Source organism: Pantherophis guttatus, chromosome 1 (assembly GCF_059756535.1).
Source record: "Pantherophis guttatus breed Tessera chromosome 1, ASM5975653v1, whole genome shotgun sequence".
NCBI classification, from domain to species: domain Eukaryota; kingdom Metazoa; phylum Chordata; class Lepidosauria; order Squamata; family Colubridae; genus Pantherophis; species Pantherophis guttatus.
The window spans coordinates 212481861-212503277 of NC_142063.1; the positions used below are offsets into that span (position 1 = coordinate 212481861).

The following is a 21417-nucleotide window of genomic DNA, read 5'->3' on the forward strand; positions in this document are numbered from 1 at the left end:
AGATCCTCTTTCTGCAAGCTTATTTTAAATTTCCATGCATCTTAAATTATGCTTAACCTTTTAATAGAAATATAAGCAATCCCTCTGCCTATAGCAGAATACATTATACCATTTCTTTTGTCTCTATTACATAGGCTGTGCCATGCTACAGTTCCTTATTTTCTAGGTGAAAAGTAAAATATGGATACAGAATTGACTCTGTACTTGGACTTCATTCTTCCGTTGAAAAGCTAGCAATGCTTTAATATATATTTTAGAAGTTGGCATCCTACCCCTAAATGAGTAAATTTGTCCCACTTAAGAGGTATAACTTCTTGTCACCTGAGTCTTCCTCTGTCTACCCATAACTTCGTAACAATTCTTTTGTTGTATCCCTTTCATGGCCAACTGTTAAAGCTTCATATTTTCCTAAGATAGTTTTGCAGAGCCCTAAATGCATACATAGTTGCTATGATAAGTTTTGATTATAATCATAGTAATAATTCTTTCCAGGTTTTTCACTAGACTCTTCTAAACAGTGTGGTAAAATAATGCAGAATTTTATCTCTCCTTCCAGATAAGTCTCCCTATATCTAATTTAATTTAATAATAGCTGCTCAGGTGATGCTAATGTGTGCAAATACAGGTAGTCCTTGACTTACGACCACCATTGAGGATGGAATTTTGATTGTAAGTCATAACAGTTATTACACGAGGCACCTACATGTCTGCTTTACTCAACAACTGCAATCCAAGCTCTTTTCATTGCATGCATGCCGCAGGGGTTGGGAGAGTCCTTGACAGGTCCAGTGCCCACTGGCACATGGAAACCTGCAACGGGCTGGGAGGCATCAGCGAACTAGCCCCACCAACGCTTGGATCATCTTTCCAAACTACCAATGCTTGGATTCATTTACCTTTTCATTGCCTCGCTCTATCCTGCATGCAGGCCCAATTCCGTGATGGTTCAGAAAGCTCCTTCTCTAAATCTCTTGTGCAATTTGGAGGGGGTCTTCCGAATCATCCAGAGAATGATGATATTTGCTAGCATTTTCTCCTCTAGAGGGGAAAACGCTAGGGAAACTGACATTCTGAAAGGTTCTGAGTATCAGTGTTTCAGTGTTGAGGCTCAGGGCCTTCTTAGCATTTTCTCTTCCAGAGAAGTGAAGGAAACTAATAAAAGAGGTGGATCCCAGAGGAGAAAATGCCACAGATTCTGAATCTCGGTGCTCTGCAGCGCTGAGGCTCGGAGCCTTTCGCGCTTTCTTCTTCAGAATCCATCTCTTTTGTTAGCGTACTTCTGCTCTCTGGAGGAGAAAATACCAAAGGTTCTGAGTCTTAGTTTTCTAAAATACTGAGATACTGAGCCTTTAGCGTTTTCTCCAGAGGATGCTAGTGAAAGAAGTGGACTACACCCATAGCAAACCTTTTGTTTTCTTAGCGACCGTCACAAAATCGGGTGGGTCACATGACTGACCCATTTTACTACTCTTATGATATACAACCATAATGGCCAGGCTCCCTTATGGTTGTATATGAAGGACTACCTATATAACCCACAAACGAATGCACTCAAAACTATTAGAGATCCAGGCTTAATGGTAGAGCCAAGGTATTAATGCCTTGCATAAGCCAATGGGATTGGAACAATTCTGATCTTGAAAAGTGGTTATGTTCCAAAGAGTGGGAGCCATGACAGAAAAGGCCCTCTTCTGGGCACAGTCAGATGGCACTCTCTCACAGAGGGGACCCAGAGCATGCCTGTCCTGATGAGTAGATACCCTGAGGAGAGATGCTCCTATAAGTAATATGGCGCCAGGTCTTGAAGAGTTTTAAAAGTGAGCATTAGCACTTTGAATTGTACCCAGAAGCATAACAGTAACAATGTAGTTTGTAAAGCAGAGGTATGACATGTGCTAAATGGTTGGCAACCATAGCTGCCCATGGGCCACCATGTTTTGCACCATCAGAAGCTTCCAAATATTCTTCAAAGTAGGCTGCAGGTTTTAGTAGGCTCAGAACACAGTTCTGAGTTATGAATTAATGTGGTTTTTAATTTTTCTAGTATGAAAGCAATGAACAAATCTGATTTATGTAATTTTTGCATCATAATAATGTCCAAAGCAAGAGTTGCACATTATATGTCACTATCAGTCTTTAAAATATATATTTCTTTCAGGGTGGATCACTACTACTAACAGGTTACTTTTTTAGTGTTAAATATAACAGATAATGTGCAGGCAAGTAAAATAAGAATTGAACCTGGAACTTCTGCTTCACAACTTTTATTGCACTACAATTTACTACTAGTACATAGATAAGCTATCAGAAAAATGTGTTTTCTTTATAGATTTATATGGGCTATACTCCATAACTGGAATGCTTGCAGCCACTAAGTTACTCTAAATAGAGGTGTGACTATATATTGTTTTCTGTTATTGTAGGAGCAGCTCCAAAATTCTCTTGAAATTTATTGCAAACCAGTTGATTCTGTGAGCCATTAACTGGACATAGCATACATTCTCAGCTTTTGTTTACTTTGTCTGACTTTGTTATCTTTAAGCTTAACTCCTTCACTTCAGTGAACAAGAATGTTTTATACTTGAGCCCTAAGCTTCGTGTAAAAGAAGCACAAGGCATATTGGTAAAAAATAGTATGGTTAAAATGAAAAGAAAAATTGAAAAAAAAGTGTGTTAACTATCAAAGTGTTGTTTAATTGTCATTGTTTATGTGGTTGAATAGACTGGCATGGTGCGTTGTGATACAGCTGTTGGTACACCAGATTATATATCACCTGAAGTATTAAAATCACAAGGTGGTGATGGATACTATGGACGGGAATGTGACTGGTGGTCTGTCGGAGTTTTTCTGTTTGAAATGCTTGTTGGTAAGTAGTGTTGTTGTTTTTTCCTTGCATGTATATGGATTTTTGTCTTGATAATACTTAATATGTTCTAGTGATGTAATTGCTGCAAATATATAATATAGATTTGCTCTATCTGTGAGGTTTGTGTGTGTATGTGTGCTCACATGTTCTTGCTGCTGCTGCGATTACTGGTCCCTAAGTGAATCTGGTTTTTAGTAATGCTTTTTGGATTCTTATAAAATGAACTTCCCTAAATATCATGGAAAATTGGCACTTCAATCTAACGTGCTGAACAGTGCAACTTTAATTATTTCTTAGTTAAGGAAAAGCAGTTTTATTTTTTGGACTCTACTGGGTCCAGCCCAAATCCGAAAGGAAAGGAAACAAAAATAGGCTTCTCACTATTTTAAAGGCTCTTTCCAATTATATATAAAGTTTTATAATGACTGGTTTATGCGTATAAAAATCTTGTTAAAATAATTGAAAGGAGAAATTAGAGCTTTTTAAGGAGATTATTTGATGCTTTAGATTAAAAAAAATAGAGACAAAAAGGCTGGTTATAAAGTCACATGAAATAGTTACTCAGCTTAAAAATTCTGATAAACCACTTTTCATAGAAATGGCAAATGTTTTAAAAACAAAGATCTTCAGGATGAGATTATCTGACTGCAGAGTTTATATAGCAATTATACACGGGGCGGGGGAGAGGAGGACAAACAGACAGACAGATGATATAGCTAGATAGAAGAGAGAGAGAGGACAGACAGACAGACAGACAGATGAGATAGGGAGAGAGAGAGAGAGAAAGAGAGAGGACAAACAGACAGACAAATGATATAGCTAGATAGATGAGAGAGAGAGAGAACACACTATTTCTCTACATATTATATTAGCTAAACATTATATTTGTAGCCTATGATTGCTTTGATGGAAAAATGAATCTGAGGTTTTGATTTCTTCAGCCATTGCATAATTTTGAAATTGAAGCTACTTATCAGGATTTCTATTTCACTTGGTTCAAAAACCTAGTCCTAAAATAGAAAGGCTCTCCCCCCCCCCAAATAATCTACATTTGTCGTGGCAAGTGGGCCCCTTTGATTTGGAAGGAAATCACATTCTTTCTCAAGAGGAAGAAAATTACTAGGGGTGGTTGTTCAAAAATTAGTTTGATTAACAAGTGCTCAAAATTTATAATGGAGCAAGAAATAAATGTTTCAGAAATATTCGTGATGAAGCTGCTTTAATAAATTTAATAATCATTATGGTTCTACTAGGAACTTTTCAGGTATAGTATTTATGAAATTAATATAGATGTTTTGGACATTGTTTTATTAGGTCATGTTATTAAATAAACTCTTTTTCAATTAGTATACAGTTCATTACAATCTAATTTTTTCTAAACATTTCAAACTTGAATGTTGAATAAAGAAAGGCAAAGGCAGGCAAAATACAAAAGGAGGAATTCTAAATAGTGGTAAAACGTTTTTTAAAAATTTGTTTACACATTTCAGAAAATACTTCTATTTTAAGGATGTTTCTAGAATATCTATAAACTAATTGATTGACATGATGTATCACAACCTTTCAATCCTTTGCAAGAAGAATATACCTTTTTAAAGTTTCACATTAGAGTTATTCTAAACTAGTTTAGTTTGTAGTATTCTAGTTCTAGATAAATATATTCATATATGTAATATAGGTTTGATAGCAATGTCAGACTGTGCCCAAGTAAAATTAACAGTTACTATAGGAAGTATTGCCCCCTTTATATTGATGGTATTGAAATATTACTTTATTATCTTTACAAAAGAGGCTGTGAATTATAAAAGGTACAACAAAAATTTGAAGTTTTTCTTATAAATACCGTGTTTCCCTGAAAATAAGACCCTGTCTTATATTTTTTTGAACCATGAAATAAGCGCTTGGCCTTATTGCCATGAGTTCAAAAGCCCGATTGGGCTTATTATGGAGGAGCCTGTATAGCTCAACAGACAGAGCTCTGTAATTTAAGACCAGCTGTCTGCAATTAAAAGTAAGATCGAATTCCTCCAGGCTCAAGGTTGACTCAGCCTTCCATCTTTTCTAAGGTAGGTAAATTGAGGACCCAGTTTGTGGGGGCAATAAGCTGACTTTGTATAAATATACAAAAGTATGAAGGCTATTGCTTAACGCATTGTAAGCCGCCCTGAGTCTCCGGAGAAGGGCGGCATATAAATCAAAATAAAAAAAAATTAAATAAATTATCAGGGGATGTCTTATTTTGGGGGAAACAGGGTAGCTTTCTATAAATAGACTTTCTGCAAAAATGTGAAGCTTTTTTTATAAGTAGACATTCTACATCCATATTTCAATGCCTATTGCATTGTAGCTTATTCTTTATAGAAAATCAAAAGATTACAATGGGGGAAAAGTTAAAGAAATTTTTAATACGCGTAAGGTTTAGAAATGGTATAAGATTTCCTGAAAGAGGTTAGACTAGAAGACCTCCAAGGTCCCTTTCAACTCTGCTATTCTGTATGAAAGATTCTACTAAGATATATAAAGCATCTATGAGTGAGACACAGGAACTTTATCAAAGCAGAATATTCACTAAACAGATATTGACAATGAGATAAAAATGTGATTTGCTGGTTCAAACCATTGCAGGAATATAAGTATGTTTCTTATTTAGGATATCCAGTTTAAGAATATAGTGATTCTGACTCGGTAAATCAGCAATCTATTTAAATTCTTGATTGTATATTATTGTGATACATTTAATCCTGAACAAAATTAATTAATTTTTATATATTATAGCTCTTTTTAAGATTATACATGACTATTTGCCCCTTTATCTTACTGAGAAATATTTGATACCATTAAACCAGTGTAAATAAGAACCTATCGATGCAGATGGCTTTCTTATTTGTTGTGTTACATATTGATTATACCAATACCATTCAGATTTTAGAATGGCACATGCATTACAATATGATATTACCTTTAATTATATGTCATTGTTTTTAGAAAAGGCCACCAAGTATCTAGTAATATGAGACTATCAATTGTAATTCCAAAGTATATATTCAGAAAAATTGAAATTAGTACCGTCGTGATTTTTCAGGATGTGGAAAATGCCTTTGATAGGTTGGAGAATTTTGAAACAATTGTTGCTTAAATTAGGAATTTATATAGCTACTCGTAGATAAATTGCACAATAAATCTCTCCCCCTAGGCATTTTTTGAGATAGAAGATTCATGACAGCAAATTGTCCATTCTCAGTAGCAAATTCTCTTCTCTATGATGTAACATGTTTTCTTTAAATATTTGTATAAAAGTTAGTGATACTGTAATAAGGAATGTTGTATACAGTTAGACTCATTGTTTTGAAGCACTAGGAAATACAATTTATGCATACTAGAAACAATTGTCATGTGAGTTTCAGCAAAAGATAAATCTTCGTTGGGGTTAAGGCCGTACAGTTTTCATGAAGCTAGTACTTGCAGTTTCTCCCTCATCTCCTCTTGAACAATTGAAATAAAGTAGTCAAAAACAGTTCTGCTGTGAAACTAAGCAGGATTGCTCGTTATGCCCAGACTTGGGTACAACTTGGAACCTAAATGATATATTTCATGAAGAGGAGCAGTTTCTCTTGATAGAATGGAATGCTTCTTTTCTCTTTTTCTTTTTCCCAAATGCCTCTACAAGATCTGCTTTTTCAAAGGACATTGAGGTAATTTGCGGTATTTTGGGTGGAAGGAAAAAAAGGGGAACCACCATTTTGATATGTTACCAACTAAACATTTAATTTCAACTTACAGTTTTGAACAAATCAGAATTGTAAACCATAATTTGACTCTGGATTTGTTGGTGTGTAAATTATGAGCTTTCCAGACATTTTTCTATTTAATTTTTAGAAGAGAAGGGAAAGCAAAACCTTTAATGTCACTTATTCTTGGGAGAGGCAGAGATGGGGGAGGAAGAAGATTATAGAGGCCCAGTTCAGATCTGAAGAGGACCAGCAAGTTTAAGTTTTGAATCTTTAAGCACCGGATGCTCAATTTACCATCTTAAACACTATGTTAATCTTTAAGATTCAACCACAACAATAATGCCTTTACATTTCGAATTTTTAGGAGATACTCCGTTTTATGCTGATTCATTGGTGGGAACATACAGTAAAATAATGGATCACAAGAACTCATTGCATTTCCCAGAAGATGTAGAAATTTCAAAGCAGGCAAAGGACCTTATCTGTGCTTTTTTAACAGACAGGTTTGTAAACATATTTTTTCCTTACTGGGGTGAATTTGTTATTGTAAACTATTCTGTCCAAACAGGCATTTGGGAGATCTCACTGATATAATCTGTGCATACAATCTTTGATACTCCATTTGTAGACAAAACCAACTTAAATTTGTCATTAGTTTAGGCAGTACTTTCAACTTGGCTTAATTATAAGAAATTCCATGAGATCAAGCCCTCATGGTTAAGAAACCTTTTCTCCTAGAAAGTACTTACCAGGTTTTCCTAGGAATCATACGGAATAACGATAGCAATAGCTTATATACTTATATACCGCTTCATATAGCTTTACAGCCCTCTCTAAGTGGTTTACAGAGTCAGCCTATTGTCCTATTGGGTTCTCATTTTACCGACCTCGGAAGGATGGAAGGTTGAGTCAGCCTTGAGCTGGTGAGAATCGAATTGCTGGCAGAATTAGCCTGCAATACTGCATTCTAACCACTGCGCCACCACAGCTCATAATAGCAATTAGGTTTACCAGCTTATAAATATCTCACTGAATTTGGAGAGAGTATAGGTAAAAAAGAACCCCCAACAGCCATTATGTTTCACCAGACATACCATACATCTTACTTGATTGTGCTAGAGGCGGTCTCCTACTTGTCCTGCCACCCAGTTTGCATTTATTAGTGTCAGGGACAATGCAAACCAAGTTTAAATATTGGTAATATAAGCAAAATTGATTTCCTTCAACTTCTCTCCTAACTATTATGAATATTCAAGATCAGTTAAATGATCCCGATTTTCTTGGTTCTCTTGGGGGCTATATGAACTGATGAAAATTACAGTGTGTACAATTATTAGGCAAATAAGTATTTTGACTGTTTCATTTTTATGCATATTTTCCACCTCCAAGCTGTATTAACTTGAATGCTTAGTGGATATAAGCATATCAGGTGATGTATATTTGTGTAAAGGGACGTGGTGGCTCAGTGGCTAAGACGCTGAGCTTTTCGATTGATAGGTTGGCAGTTGAGCAGTTCGAATCCCTAGTGCCGTGTAACAGGGTGAGCTCCCGTTACTTGTCCCAGCTTCTGCCAACCTAGCAGTTCAAAAGCATGTAAAAAATGCAAATAGAAAAAATAGGGACCACCTTTGGTGGGAAGGTAACAGTGTTCCGTGTGCATTTGGCATTTAATCATGCCAGCCACATGACCACGGAGATGTCTTTGGACAGCGCTGGCTCTTCAGCTTTGAAATGGAGATTAGCATTAGAGTCAGGAACGACTAGCACATATGTGCGAGGGGAACCTTTACCTATATTTGTGTAATGAGGGAGGGTGTGGTCTAAGGAGATAAACACCTTATATCATGGTGTGTATAATCATTAGGCAGCTTCTTTTCCTCCGGAAAAATGGGCCAAAAAAGAGATTTAACTGACTCTGAAAAGTCAAAAATTGTAAAACGTCTTTCAGAGGGTTGCAGCACTCTTGAAATTGCTAAGATATTGGGGCATGATCACTGAACCATCAAATGTTTTGTTGCAAATAGTCAACAGGGTTGCAAGAAATGTGTTGAGAAAAAAAGATGCACATTAACTGCCAAAGATTTGAGAAAGGTTTTATGGTCTGATGACATGAGAGTGATTCTTGATGGACCAGATGGATGGGCCCATGACAGAATCATAACAGGCACAGAACTCCACTTCGACTCAGAAGCCAGCAAGGTAGAGGTGGGGTACTAGTATGGGCTGGTATTATTAAAAATGGACCTTTTCTGGTTGAAGATGGACTCAAAATCAACTCCCAATGTTTTTAGAAAACATTTTCTTCAAGCAGTGGTACAGGAAAAAATCAGCATCTTTCAAGAAGACCATGATTTTTATGCAGGACAATGTTCCATCCGATGCATCGAAGTACTCCACTGCATGGCTAACCAGTAAAAGCCTTAAAGATGAAAGAATAATGACATGGCCCTCTTCCTCACCTGACCTAAACCCTATTGAGAAATTGTGGGCCCTTCTTAAAACGGGAGATTTACGGTGAAGGAAAATAGTACACCTCTCTGAATAGTGTCTGGGAGGCTGTGGTTGCTGTTGCACAAAATGCTGATCGTCAACAGATCAAGAAACTTTATGAACTTATGAGTGTTCTTGAAAAGAAGACTCTATATTGGTCACTGATTTTTTGTTTTGAAATGTCAGAAATATTTATTTGTACATTTTAAGTTGTTTGTTTATTATTCTCACTTTAACAGATGCAAATAAACGAGTGAGATGGGCAAATTTTCATTTTTCGTTTAGTTGCATAATAATTCTGCACTCTAATGGGTGCCCAATAATTGTGCCACACATGGATATTCTCCTAAGAAAGCCAAAACCTCACTTTTACTTTCTTAAATATTCAGGTTTGAGGTTTATTAACATTTTGGATTAACCAAGAGCACTGTAGTAGTTCAACAATAAAATTATTCCTCCAAAATACAACTTGCCTAATAATTGTGCACACAATGTATACATATTATTAGACAAATTATTGTGCTTAAAGCTGCAGTTTAAGACCTTCATTTTGTATAACTTTCTGTCCCCTTGTGAGGGCAAGGAGTAAAGAAATACACGAGGAAGTAAAATATTTTGAAGTTTTAAAGAGGACAACTCTGAGTTTATATTCCTTTCTACTATGATGTAGGCCTGTTTGTGTATGTTTATATATTTGTGTGTATGTGTATATATGTATGTCAGCAAGGTAATACTTATTATTAGTTATATGACTAATTTTGATACACAAGTATTTCCTGAGGTGCAGTTAGGAACACAAAATTGTTATATTAAAAAGAAATGAGTTTGCTGCTTACATAATGGGTTCATTATACATTGTTGGGGAAAATATGAATATGGGTATGGGTGAGTTTAAAGGATGTGATCTTTGAAATACTTATTTCAATAAAGTTTGAATAACTTTCTGTGTTAGGAAGCCAGGTCTTCTGTCACTTATGTTGAAATATTTGCACTGTGGTTTGGCAAACTTGTAGGGTGGGTTTTTTTAAAAAAGAGCTTTTTTCCAGCATTCCTTTTCTACTGAGTGCAGTTGGAATTATGTCTTACTCCACACGTGGCAGATCGAAAATTCCAGTTATTTCACCAGTATATGTGAGAGTATCGAGAAATTTAGTAGCAAATGTACTGGGATGATTCAGGTTGCAATGTTAATGTTAATGAACAGTTAAAAATTATAGCATATCTTACACATTTAGGCAACCTGGCATCGAAATAAAAACTGTGAATAGGTTGCCTCAGAATAGAAAATTGTAGAACTTATAATAAAATTTGACTTTAATTGCCATGTTTAGGGATGTGCGGCTAGGGAGGAGTGGAGTTGAAGAAATTAAATCTCATCTATTCTTTAAGAATGATCAATGGGATTGGAATAGCATTCGAGACAGTAAGTATCTTTTAAAATTTAAAAAATGCATTTTCCTTTTGTGTGGATGTGTGTGCCTAAATTAGTTTAATGTGGATTTAAAATGTAAGATATTTACTGTGTAAAAACTTCAGTTTTTTAAAATTACACTTTTCAGCAAACGTGAAAGCTTTACGATTACTTACAACTAAATGCCAAAGTAAAGTTTCTAGATTGGAAGTTGGTGAAACGCTCCTAAAATCAACTTCGGTGTTTCATTGTTTTTTGCATATTTCTTGCAGTAAATATTTCATTTAGTGCAAATCTCATTTCTAACAGTCTTATGCACTTGAAAGGGCAAGCTTTTCCATTACGTTCAGAGGCCTTGCCTTTACAGGGTAGGAAAAGATTCATAAACACTCTCATGTTCTCTGTGCTTACAGAAGAATTGGATTGGGGAAAAGATTAGTGGTGGGTGATTATAAACTGCTTAAAGGTGGAGACCCTGGAGTGTACTAACTCATAAATAAAATACAAGGAGATTTCAATTTTTTTTTTGCAAACCATCTTAATATCCATGTGGTTCAGCGAGAGAGAATCTACAATGCAGATATTTGATTCTTTATGAAGTTTTTCATATTCATAGTCTATTGTGATTGCGTTTCGTTCTTAAAGCAATGGATGTCTTATGGGGATTCTCAATCATCCCATGTCATGGTTGAGCTAAAGGTGCTTTTCCAAAAAGTGAAAAGAAAAGAAATCCATTTTTCTTTTGGAAAAACACCTTTGGGACAAAAAGCAATTAGAAAAGCACCTTTGGGATAAAAGTAAAGAAAGTCCAGTTGCATTTTGGAAAAACACCTTTGAGATAAAGCAGCCAACTTTCAACTTGAAAGCTTTTTTGAAAGGGACAGATTATGGGAGCCTAAATGAAATTTAAATTTCTTACATATTTTATCTTAGACACAATTCTTTTAGGAATTACACATCTATCGTGTCAGCTTTGTATAGTCAAACATTTATTCTTAATATATAACATTGATTAATTTGTTTAATAGGGGTTCTGAAATAATTTAAATTTTGTCCCAGTTTGGAATAAGCAACCTTGCTGTTTGATTGTTCTGAAGCAAAATAGTTAATTGCACATTGAATTAAAATAATTCTCTTACTTTGAAACTATAGAATACAATGAGAGGCATTCTGGCCTTCCACAATGGATTAAACATTATAGAGGCTTTGAGAGAATAAGAGACAATTTCCTTTTAAATGAGGTTCCTTATAGAGTAACAGTTGAGACCCTGGTGCTGACATGTGATACAAAATTAAACCTTAAAGACAACAGAAGGGCCTAGTGGCTCAGCAGACTGATAGCATTATGATTAACATCAGCTGTCTGCAATTACTGTAAGTTCGAATCTCACCAGGCTCAAGGTTGACTCAGCCTTCCATCCTTTCTAAGGTAGGTAAATTGAGGACCCAGTTTGTGGGGGCAATAAGCTGACTTTGTATAAGTATACAATGAAGGCTATTGCTTAACGCATTGTAAGCCACCCTGAGTCTCCGGAGAAGAGCGGCATATAAATCAAATTTAAAAAAAAGAAAGAAAAATGCTGTTTTAATATAAGAACATTGAATTTTGTTCTAATACAGGTATCTACTTTTTTTTTTAGCTGCTGCACCAGTTGTACCCGAACTGAGTAGTGATATAGATAGCAGCAATTTTGATGATATTGAAGATGACAAAGGAGATGTTGAAACCTTTCCAGTCCCAAAAGCATTTGTTGGAAACCAACTGCCTTTCATTGGATTTACTTACTTTAGAGAGAACCTGTATGTAGTATATGTGAAAAAATATACATACCAATTAACCTTACTTTTCAGCAGTGATTTTACTTGTGCATATGTGTTACACATGTATGCATGTATGTATGCATGCCATTGGATTATGTTTTTATAATTGCCAAAATGTTTATTACTGCATTTTCGGGGGAAAGAATATAATACACACAAAATAGAGGCATTGCTCTTATAGTCAGTTATGCTGACCTGCATTTTGTATTCCAATATATCTGCTTGCATAGGCTTTTTTTTTTGAAGCTTTCTATTTAAAATGGGTTTAAGAAGCTCTTAGGCTCCTCCCCCATTAACCAAAAAGCTCCATTGTCTGTTAATAGAGCTAACTCTAAATAAATGCCTTCATTCTGAGCACAGTCTAGTGGGATTAGGACTAGAGAGAATTGATTAAAATGAGTTGATTGGCACAGTGGCCAGAGTTTTTGAAAACTTCTGTTTTGAACAGGTTGCTAAGTGACTTTCCTGAGCTCGGTAAGAAAGTTGAACCCTGTAAGAACAATGGGACAAATGAACTTAAGAAAAATGAGGTAAGTACTCATATTTTAATCTGCTAAACATTTATTTCATATGTATGGAAAATGTGTGCATCAGTAGTTAATTAATTGCACAAATCTAGAACTGCTTGTGAATTACCCACTTTAATAAAAGGTGTTCTTGTCATTGTATGATTTAAGCTTTAGATAACTAGATTTTTGAGGATAATTTAAATCAAGCAATATAGATTATTGGGGAAAAATGGAAACGTATCCTGTTTTTAAGCATGTATCTGATTTTTATTTTTTACAGGATGGTGAAGAGGTAAGCACATTATTCTGAAGATTTTTTATCGATATGTATTGCTACACGATACACACATACATTCTCTCTCTCTCTTTCCATGAAATATAAAAAATCTCAGTTTAAGAATTTTTTTTAAAAAAAACTTCGTAAATGGACCTTTCATAACATTGGATTTATGTCTATGCAATTTTTTTTACCAAATTTGGGTTGGCTTTCATTTAGGAAATATGGAATAATTTAGGAAAGGCTTCACATTTATTATTGTAAAGTTTGCTGCTTTAAAAATTTAAAATACACAGTGTAACACCACAGTGTAACTTAAGGACAATGATGATAATGACAAATCTGCAAGATTTTGACTGAAGTGTTAATTTATATTCAATATCATGTGTTTCAGCAAGTTCAGTATGTTTTATATATTATCATAAAAACAATTTACTTTCACCTTGGCAAATAACTAGTAAAGAAATGATCAGTATAAATCAGGTATTCCCAGATTTTTAACACCAAAAGGCCTGTTTATATTTTGAAGACATCTTGCCTCTAGATGAATAATGTTAAATCTGTCCTTCATTTTGCCTAAGTAAATGTAATTATTGATCTCTAACTCCATCTTTCCATCATCTTGTCCAGCATTGATGTTTATGTTACTCACCCGCTGACCTTCAGCATTTCCATCACCTCATCAACTTGTCCCTGGATTATTAGACCTTCATTTGAAAATTACTGCATAGTTGTCTACAATGATACCTTTTGTAAAAATTTCACATACTCACTACCAACACCACTCCCAAATTCTTCATGCCATCCCAGTTTAGGAACTTCTGATGTAAGCTATATAAATAGGGGTATTTTTATGCACTAACTTTCTAAATTCTGTCACTTATAAATGCCTAAAAATCAGGGAATTTTTTTCTGTCAGCTTATACAATTCCAGGAAAAAATAAACAAATTAGAAGATCAACTCCGTAATGAAATACAAACCAAAGATGACTTCGAGCAAAAATACAGGTATAACTATATTCTCTTTATAAAAATTAGAAACTCTTCAAAATATAATTTTAGTTTGTTAAAACTAAAATTATATAGACATAGGCCAAATCCACTCCTTAAAAATACATGTAATATAAATGAAGAATCTTTCCTATATTAAAAGCTGTAATATCAAAAAGCTGTTATATGTTACACTTTATATACAGTGGTGTTTAAAAGTTTGTGAACTCTTTTGAATTTTTAATACCTCTGCATAAATATGTTTTGTTTGCGTATCCAATTTATGTGACTGCCCATCTTAACAAGTGATTCTGGGTGACAAACAGAATTAAAATAGAATAAAAACAATAATGAACAATATAAAATTAAAAATAGAGACAGTTGAAAAACAGCAATTCACTAACACAACCAAGAAGTAGGTCCCTGTGCACAGTTGGGGCCCATCTAAGCCATGAAAGGTTTAAAGGTGATAACCAACACCTTAAATTGCACCCAGAAGCACACAGACAACCAAAGATAATAGTAATACCACTATTACCACATGTAATAGTGGTATTACATGTGCCAAGTAACTGGAGCCCATGCTGCTGCATTCTGCCCCAGTTAAACCTTGCTTGAACATAGAACATGGAATAAGGTTAACTCAAAGCTTGTAGTACCACATCCAGGTCTTCACAGCCTCTAGAAATTGGGACAAGGTATCCATGACATCATTCAAGTAGCCCTGGGGAGAAATATAAAGATGGGTATCATAAGCATTTTAGTGATAACATCCCCCCAAAACATTGGATGATATCACCCAGTGGCCCAGTGGTGAAATATAAAATTTGTTGCTACCGGTTCTGTGGGTGTGGCTTTGTAGTGAGGGGGTTTTCATGTGACTGGGTGAGTGTGGCCAACTTTTTTTTCCTTTTTTAAAGCATTTTTTACTACCTATTCACTGGAACCGGTAGTAAAAAATGCTTTAAAAAAGGGGAAAAAAAGATTCTGACGATCACACGGCACAGCTGTGATCGTCGGAACCTTTTTTTTTACTTTTTTAAAGCATTTTTTACTACTGGTTCCGGCGAATAGGTAGTAAAAATGCTTTAAAAAAGTAAAAAAAAAGGTTCCGAAGATCGCGCGGCACAACTGATTGACAATCAGCTGTGCCGTGCGATCCTCGGAACTTTTTTTTTCTTTTTTAAAGCATTTTTTTACTACCAGTTCCGGCAAATAGGTAGTAAAACAATGCTTTAAAAAAAAAAAAAGATTCCAACGCCGCACAGTCGTCGGAACCTTTTTTTTAACCTTTTAAAAGTATTTTTTACTGCCGGTTCACCCGAACTGGTAGTTTTTATCACTACCGGTTCGCCCGAACCTGAGCAAATTGGTAGCATTTCACCCCTGCAGTGGCCTCATGTCACTTAGGAGGGGAGAAAATCCTCAGTCCTGTTGCACCCCACAAAGTAGGGGCTATGGACTGGATTCTCTCACCCATCAATACCGACTGGAACCAGCCCTGGAGAAAAGAGGAGAACCAGGTAATACTTTGCTGCCACCTTTAATTCCAGAACTGGTCTCAACAGATACCATGATAAATGAAATTGAAAGCCACTGAGAAGACAAAAGAGCAATATGACCTAAAAATCCGACCTAAAATGCAATCTGTTTTCCACACAAGTTCTAAAACTAGATGAAGAGAACAATTAAGTTAAAAACATTATTTTGTTCATTTATTCTTCGACAAAAATGAACCAAAGAAACATATTTGTGCGTGGCAAAAATATATTTTGCTTTCAGTAACTGGTGTGCCTCCCTTGGACAGAAATAATTACAACTAAATGTTTCTGATAGCTGTTGATCATTCATGTGCATTGGCTTGGAGAAAGTTTAATCCATTCCTCTTACAGAACAGCTTCAACTCAGAGATGTTGGTGAACTTTATTATATGAACTGCTCACTTCAGGTCCTTCCACAACATTTCTGAAGGATTAAGAGGTTTTGACTTGGCCTTTCCAAAAGATTAACTTTCTTCTGGCTTAGCTTTCTCATAGGTTCAGTTCATAGACAGGTATCCCGACACTTTCCTGTAGAATTTGCTAGTATAATTCAAAATTCATCATCCTATCAATAATAGCAAGTTGGCCTGGTCTAGAGGCTGCAAAGCAGGCCCAAGCCACGATACTACCAGGCTTCACAGATGGCACAAAGTTTTTGTGCTAGAATCAAGGTTTGCTTTTTGCTAAACATGACGTTTTCATTTAAGGAAAAAAAAGTTATGTTTTAAATTTTTCCCTTCACGTTCTTCCAATAACTTTCTGGCTTTATCCATGTGGTCTTTCACAAACTGCAGAGGGGTAGCAAGGTTCTTTTTGGAGAATATTGGCTTTCTCTTTGCCATTCTGCCGTGCAAACCTTGTTATTTAGTATTCTGGGGATGGACGTACAAACATTGACATTTGTCAGTGCAAAAGAGGCCGTTAGTTCCTTAGATGTTACCCTGGGGTTCTTTGAGGTCATCTGGAGTATTCCATGCCTTGATCTTGGCGTGAAATTGGTCAGCTGACCACTACTTCAGAGGGTAATAATGGTGTTTAATTGCCTCTATTTGTATACAGTCTGCCTGATAGTAGACTGGTGGAGTCCTAAATCTTTACAAATAATTTTGTAACTGTTTCCAGCCTGGTGAATATCAAAACTACTTTTCAGAAGCCCTTAGAAATCTCTTTTGTTCTAGTCATGAAATCCTTTTATATCCCTCAGTTGTAAAGATCAGACTGTGATAGTGAATGCCTAGAATTCTGTTCTTTAAGTAAGGGAGGATGACCTACACTGGCTCTTAAATTTCTCCCTCAAATGCACTGTTAATCCTAGAGGTTCACATACTTTCTTCACACATAAATATGTTGTTTTGTATCATTTTCTTCACTAAATAAACAAGTATAATGTTTTAGATTCATTTGTTTAATTTGAGTTCTCTTTATCTAGTTTTAGGACTTTTGCAGAGAACACATCACTCTTTAGGTCACATTTATGCAGAAATGCTAAAAATCCAAAAGTGTTCACAAGTTTTAAGCGCTACTGTGTATTGGTATGTAGTGATTTTTTTTTTTTTTTGAATTGGAGGGTAGAAACACAGAGCAAAGCTGGACAGTGTCCTGCTTGCTGGGAGAGAGCATATAAAATATGGAGGGAGATGTTGAGAGGTTACAATAGGTAAGGATATGACACTTGTTTGGATCTTGGGCTTTGTTTTCCAGGGTTATGAGGGAGGAGGGTAGCATTGCCAAGGATTTTTTGTGAAGGGGTTCAATTCTGTAAAGCCTATTTTTGCACTTACACAAAATGACAGGAAAATATATTGAGATGATCAGAGAGGGTTCTGGGGCCTGAAGATTTTGAGGCTGTGGTAATACAATAGTTAAGAGCTGTGGTGGCATAATGATTAGAATGCAGTACTGCAGGCTACTTCTGCTAACTGCCAGCTGCCTGCAATTCGGCAGTTCGAATCTCACTGGCTCAAGGTTGACTCAGCCTTCCATCCCTCCGAGGTCAGTAAAATGAGGACCCAGATTATTGTGGGCAACAGGCTGACTTTGTAAACCATTGTAAAGCACTGTGAAGTGGTAATAAGTCTAAGTGCTATTGTTATTGCAGAAAACTATGTCTAAAAATTGGACGTAATCCTGTATTAAATAAGGTTGAATAGGGATCTGTTCAATTAGCAGATCCTACTATATCTAACCCAAATCTCCAAAATTAACAAACAAGACTGAAGTATTAAGTATGGATGCTTTCTCTTCTTCCAAATTCTTCTTTTTGCTGTTCTATAGGTAGCATATACATTGTCATTACATGAACAAATATTAGTAAATAGAGAACAGAAAATCATCAAAATGTTCTTTTTGTAGTCCACATTGCTTCTTTGCTTGCTCCTTTAGGTTTTTGCAAGCTGTTCGTGTCTTATTTAACACAGGATTTTGCCCAATTTTTAGACAATTTAGCTAATGTGAATTTTGAGGCGAATTTGGAAAGTTTAAATCTATCTGTAATTTAGCAGCTGCATATATAACTGGACTGATAGAAATTCAAGAGATCATTATTTAAAGGGCCACCTGCAAAATATAAGAATTGTTGGAAATCTGACTTCATTCTACCGCTCTCAATAAGCCTTGCTAAAGAGAATTGTGTAAGAATCGTATTTAGTTGCGCACTTATAAATGGTTAAATTTTTGCTGTGGAGAAGATTTTATGCTAAAGGAAATCTTTATCTATAATTCTGTGCCTCTCTCACACTTATGTTAATTATTCTACAGAGCTATTAACAATCGTCTAGAGAAAATAATGAAGGAGTTGGATGAGGAGGTAAATTAATAATTTGCTTTATATTTTGAGTGTAATAATACTTTGCATTATATACAGCAAAATACTTTGTTTTGAATTTTTGAATTTTATCATTTTAATTTGAGACACTGAGTGTGTTCTGAAAAAAAGTTAATGAATTTGTGGGCTAGAGATGCTTAATAGTAAATAAAAATTAAGTTACTGTTAACGGAAGATTATGAAAATAAAATAAACTATTTTGCATATAGTCAGCATTTGAACTTACATACATGAAAATTTTGAGAAGGATGTTCACTTAGTCTCAAAATTAGTACAGAATCTGTTTTGAGGGGAAAAATCAGTTCAATTCTTTTGTGGCACTTGGGTATAAACTCTTACTTGGAAAACCCCAAAGTCACACAATGTATTGACTAAGTCACATTATCTTTATTTGGCCTTTAATAGAGTGTAGACATAGTACTGTCTTCTGAACATTGGGGATGTATTCCAGATTATTTTTAACTCTTTTCTTTCAAAAATAAATAAATAAAAAGATTTAAAAGGATAAATAACAGTCAGGTGAGGCAATGAGCCACCTGATGCCACAGGAAATGTATCTGGGAAGGGAAGGGCAATCTCCTCTGGAACTTAGGCGGATCGAATTCAGCCTTGATTATCTAAGTATTTTATTTACATTTCTACTTTGGCATGTTTTCTTTACATTTGAGGCTGTGGCACTGCATCAGTGAAAAAGCATACAATAGATGTTCCTCAGTCCCAGCTTATCTGTTGTTGTTTTTTGGTAGGAAGTCAAGTAAACGCCAATCTTTTATGTGATATTTAGCTTTTGGACGCTTGCTTACTAATGAGAACTAGGCAAAGGTCCTCTTCGCAATGTACCATGGGGCAGTTCAATCTCTCAGCTGCGTGGCAATACTTAGCTGGCCTTATCTGGGCTCAGAAGCTAAGAAGGGATGGCCCTCGCTAGTGCTTTGATGGGATTCTCCATGGCTACACAAGGAAGTCGAAAAACATAGCAAAATAAGGCAGTGGCAGATCTTTTTCTGCATTCTTGCCATTCTTGTTTCATGGACCTGCCTATAAAGCCTCTAGTAGACAAGGTCAGTTTAAAGGAGGTATTTTTTATCCAGCCAAATAGCTCTTTTGGTATTAGTGATGTAGCCAATCCTGAAAATCAAGTACACTAAATTGATTATTCTATGTCTTTTATACCTTGGGAACCATCAATCATTGTGTCGATGAACTAGGTCTCACTATAGTAGGATTTTTGTTACTTATGCTAGAGACGGCTTGTGCAAGTAAACCTCCATTATCTGCAATTTTTAAAAATGCAGTACAAGGTCCATATAACATGCTCTGTTACATTGTAGATTGTTTGGTTTTGACTCAGTATGTTTCCTGAGTCTGGCCTTTGTAGTCTATATATTGTGGATTATATTTTCATACACTGTGCAAACCAGACAAATGTGAGAAAGTTGAGTTCTTTCCTGATAATCTTTTCTAGTATCAGTCTTCTGCATCCTCTAACAATGAGGCTGATCATTCAGAATGAATTATATGAAACATTATATTAACAGAGAGAATTCTTAAGAGAACTGACAATTACTTAGCAATCACTCGTTGAGCAACTATTCAGATTTACGACAGCACTGGACAAGTGGGACTTATAACCAGTCCTTGTACTTACAATGGTCCAACACTCCCATTCACTTTTTCGCCATTTACGATTTTCATTGCTGGCTTTCAACAAGTCAATGGAGAAACTGGTTGGAGGTTGCAAATGGTGACCTCATAATGTGCTTAACAACATTGCAGGGTTCACTTAATGACAGCAACCAAAAGTGCTGGAATTGCTGTTGCTAAGCCGTGCTGTTGCATGAAGTTATGCCTTATGACCATGTCACTTAGTAACAGAAATTCTGATTCCAACTGCTGTTGTTAAGGGAGGACTCCCTCTATTGCTTGTTTAGATAGAAATCCATTTTGCTTGCTTTTATGCTTTCAAACCCTAGCGCTCTAACACATGGAACTGTGTGACTGCTCCGCTGTTTGGAAGCAATTTGGCACGATCCCATCTGCTGAGCATTATATTGTATATTTGCTGCAGTCGAATGAGAAATGTTTTTGATTTTTGCATTAAGAAAATTTGTTGGACTCCTTACTGTAATTTTAGAAAAATGTCCCCATCACATGTTTCTCTTCTTCCATGATTTTCCTAGACATCTTCAAGGAAACATTTAGAATCTTCTTTCAGACAGCTGGAAAGGGAAAAGGCTCTTCTTCAGCATAAGAATGCAGAATACCAGCGGAAGGCAGAACACGAAGCAGATAGAAAACGCAATCTAGAAAACGATGGTATGTTCACCAGAAACAATAAAAAAAAAACCTACATTATTTGTGGCATCAGGGCAGTGGTGGGATTCAAAATTTTTTACTAGCGGTTCTGTGGGCATGGCTTGGTGGGTGTGGCATGGCAGGGGAAGGATACTTTAAAATCTCCATTTCCTCCCCACTCCAGGGGAAGGTTACTGCAAAATCCCCATTTCCTCCCGATCAGCTGGGATTCGGGAGGCAGAGAATAGATGGGGGCGGGGCCAGTCAGAGATGGTATTTACCAGTTCTCCGAACTACTCAAAATTTCCGCTACCGGTTCTCTAGAACTGGTCAGAACCTGCTAAATACCACCTCTGCATTAGGGAGAAGAGCATTGATAAATCCCATTCTGCCTTTGCTGCTTGGAATAACTTGTGACATACTGTTATGAAACCCGTATGGTGGGATTAGTGCTTTGTTTTTCTTTCAGTGAACAGTTTAAAGGATCAACTTGAGGATATGAAAAAGAGGAATCAAAACTCCCAAATATCAAATGAAAAAATTACTCAGCTACAAAGACAGGCAAGTTACCATTCTGTTTTAAATTAGACTCCTAATGGTACTTAGTTAAGACTTTTAATTTCTGAGTAACTTCATAATTAAAAACTATGTTACGCTTTAC

General features: G+C 35.8%; 1 protein-coding gene across 7 annotated transcripts in view; it reads left to right on the forward strand.

Moving 5' to 3' along the window:
- Positions 1-21417, forward strand: part of ROCK2 (Rho associated coiled-coil containing protein kinase 2) — a 94669-nt gene that overhangs the window by 48649 nt on the left and 24603 nt on the right. For 4 of the 7 annotated variants that reach the window (XM_034432100.3, XM_060689289.2, XM_087882393.1 and 1 more), the window contains exons 6-15: positions 2723-2867; positions 6963-7101; positions 10420-10511; positions 12140-12299; positions 12769-12850; positions 13110-13121; positions 14026-14114; positions 18395-18443; positions 20642-20777; positions 21226-21317. In XM_034432100.3, the coding sequence (XP_034287991.1) occupies positions 2723-2867; positions 6963-7101; positions 10420-10511; positions 12140-12299; positions 12769-12850; positions 13110-13121; positions 14026-14114; positions 18395-18443; positions 20642-20777; positions 21226-21317 (996 nt within the window). The remainder of the gene's footprint in view (positions 1-2722; positions 2868-6962; positions 7102-10419; positions 10512-12139; positions 12300-12768; positions 12851-13109; positions 13122-14025; positions 14115-18394; positions 18444-20641; positions 20778-21225; positions 21318-21417) is intronic. The other 3 variants (XM_034432103.3, XM_087882391.1, XM_087882394.1) reach the window with 1 other exon arrangement.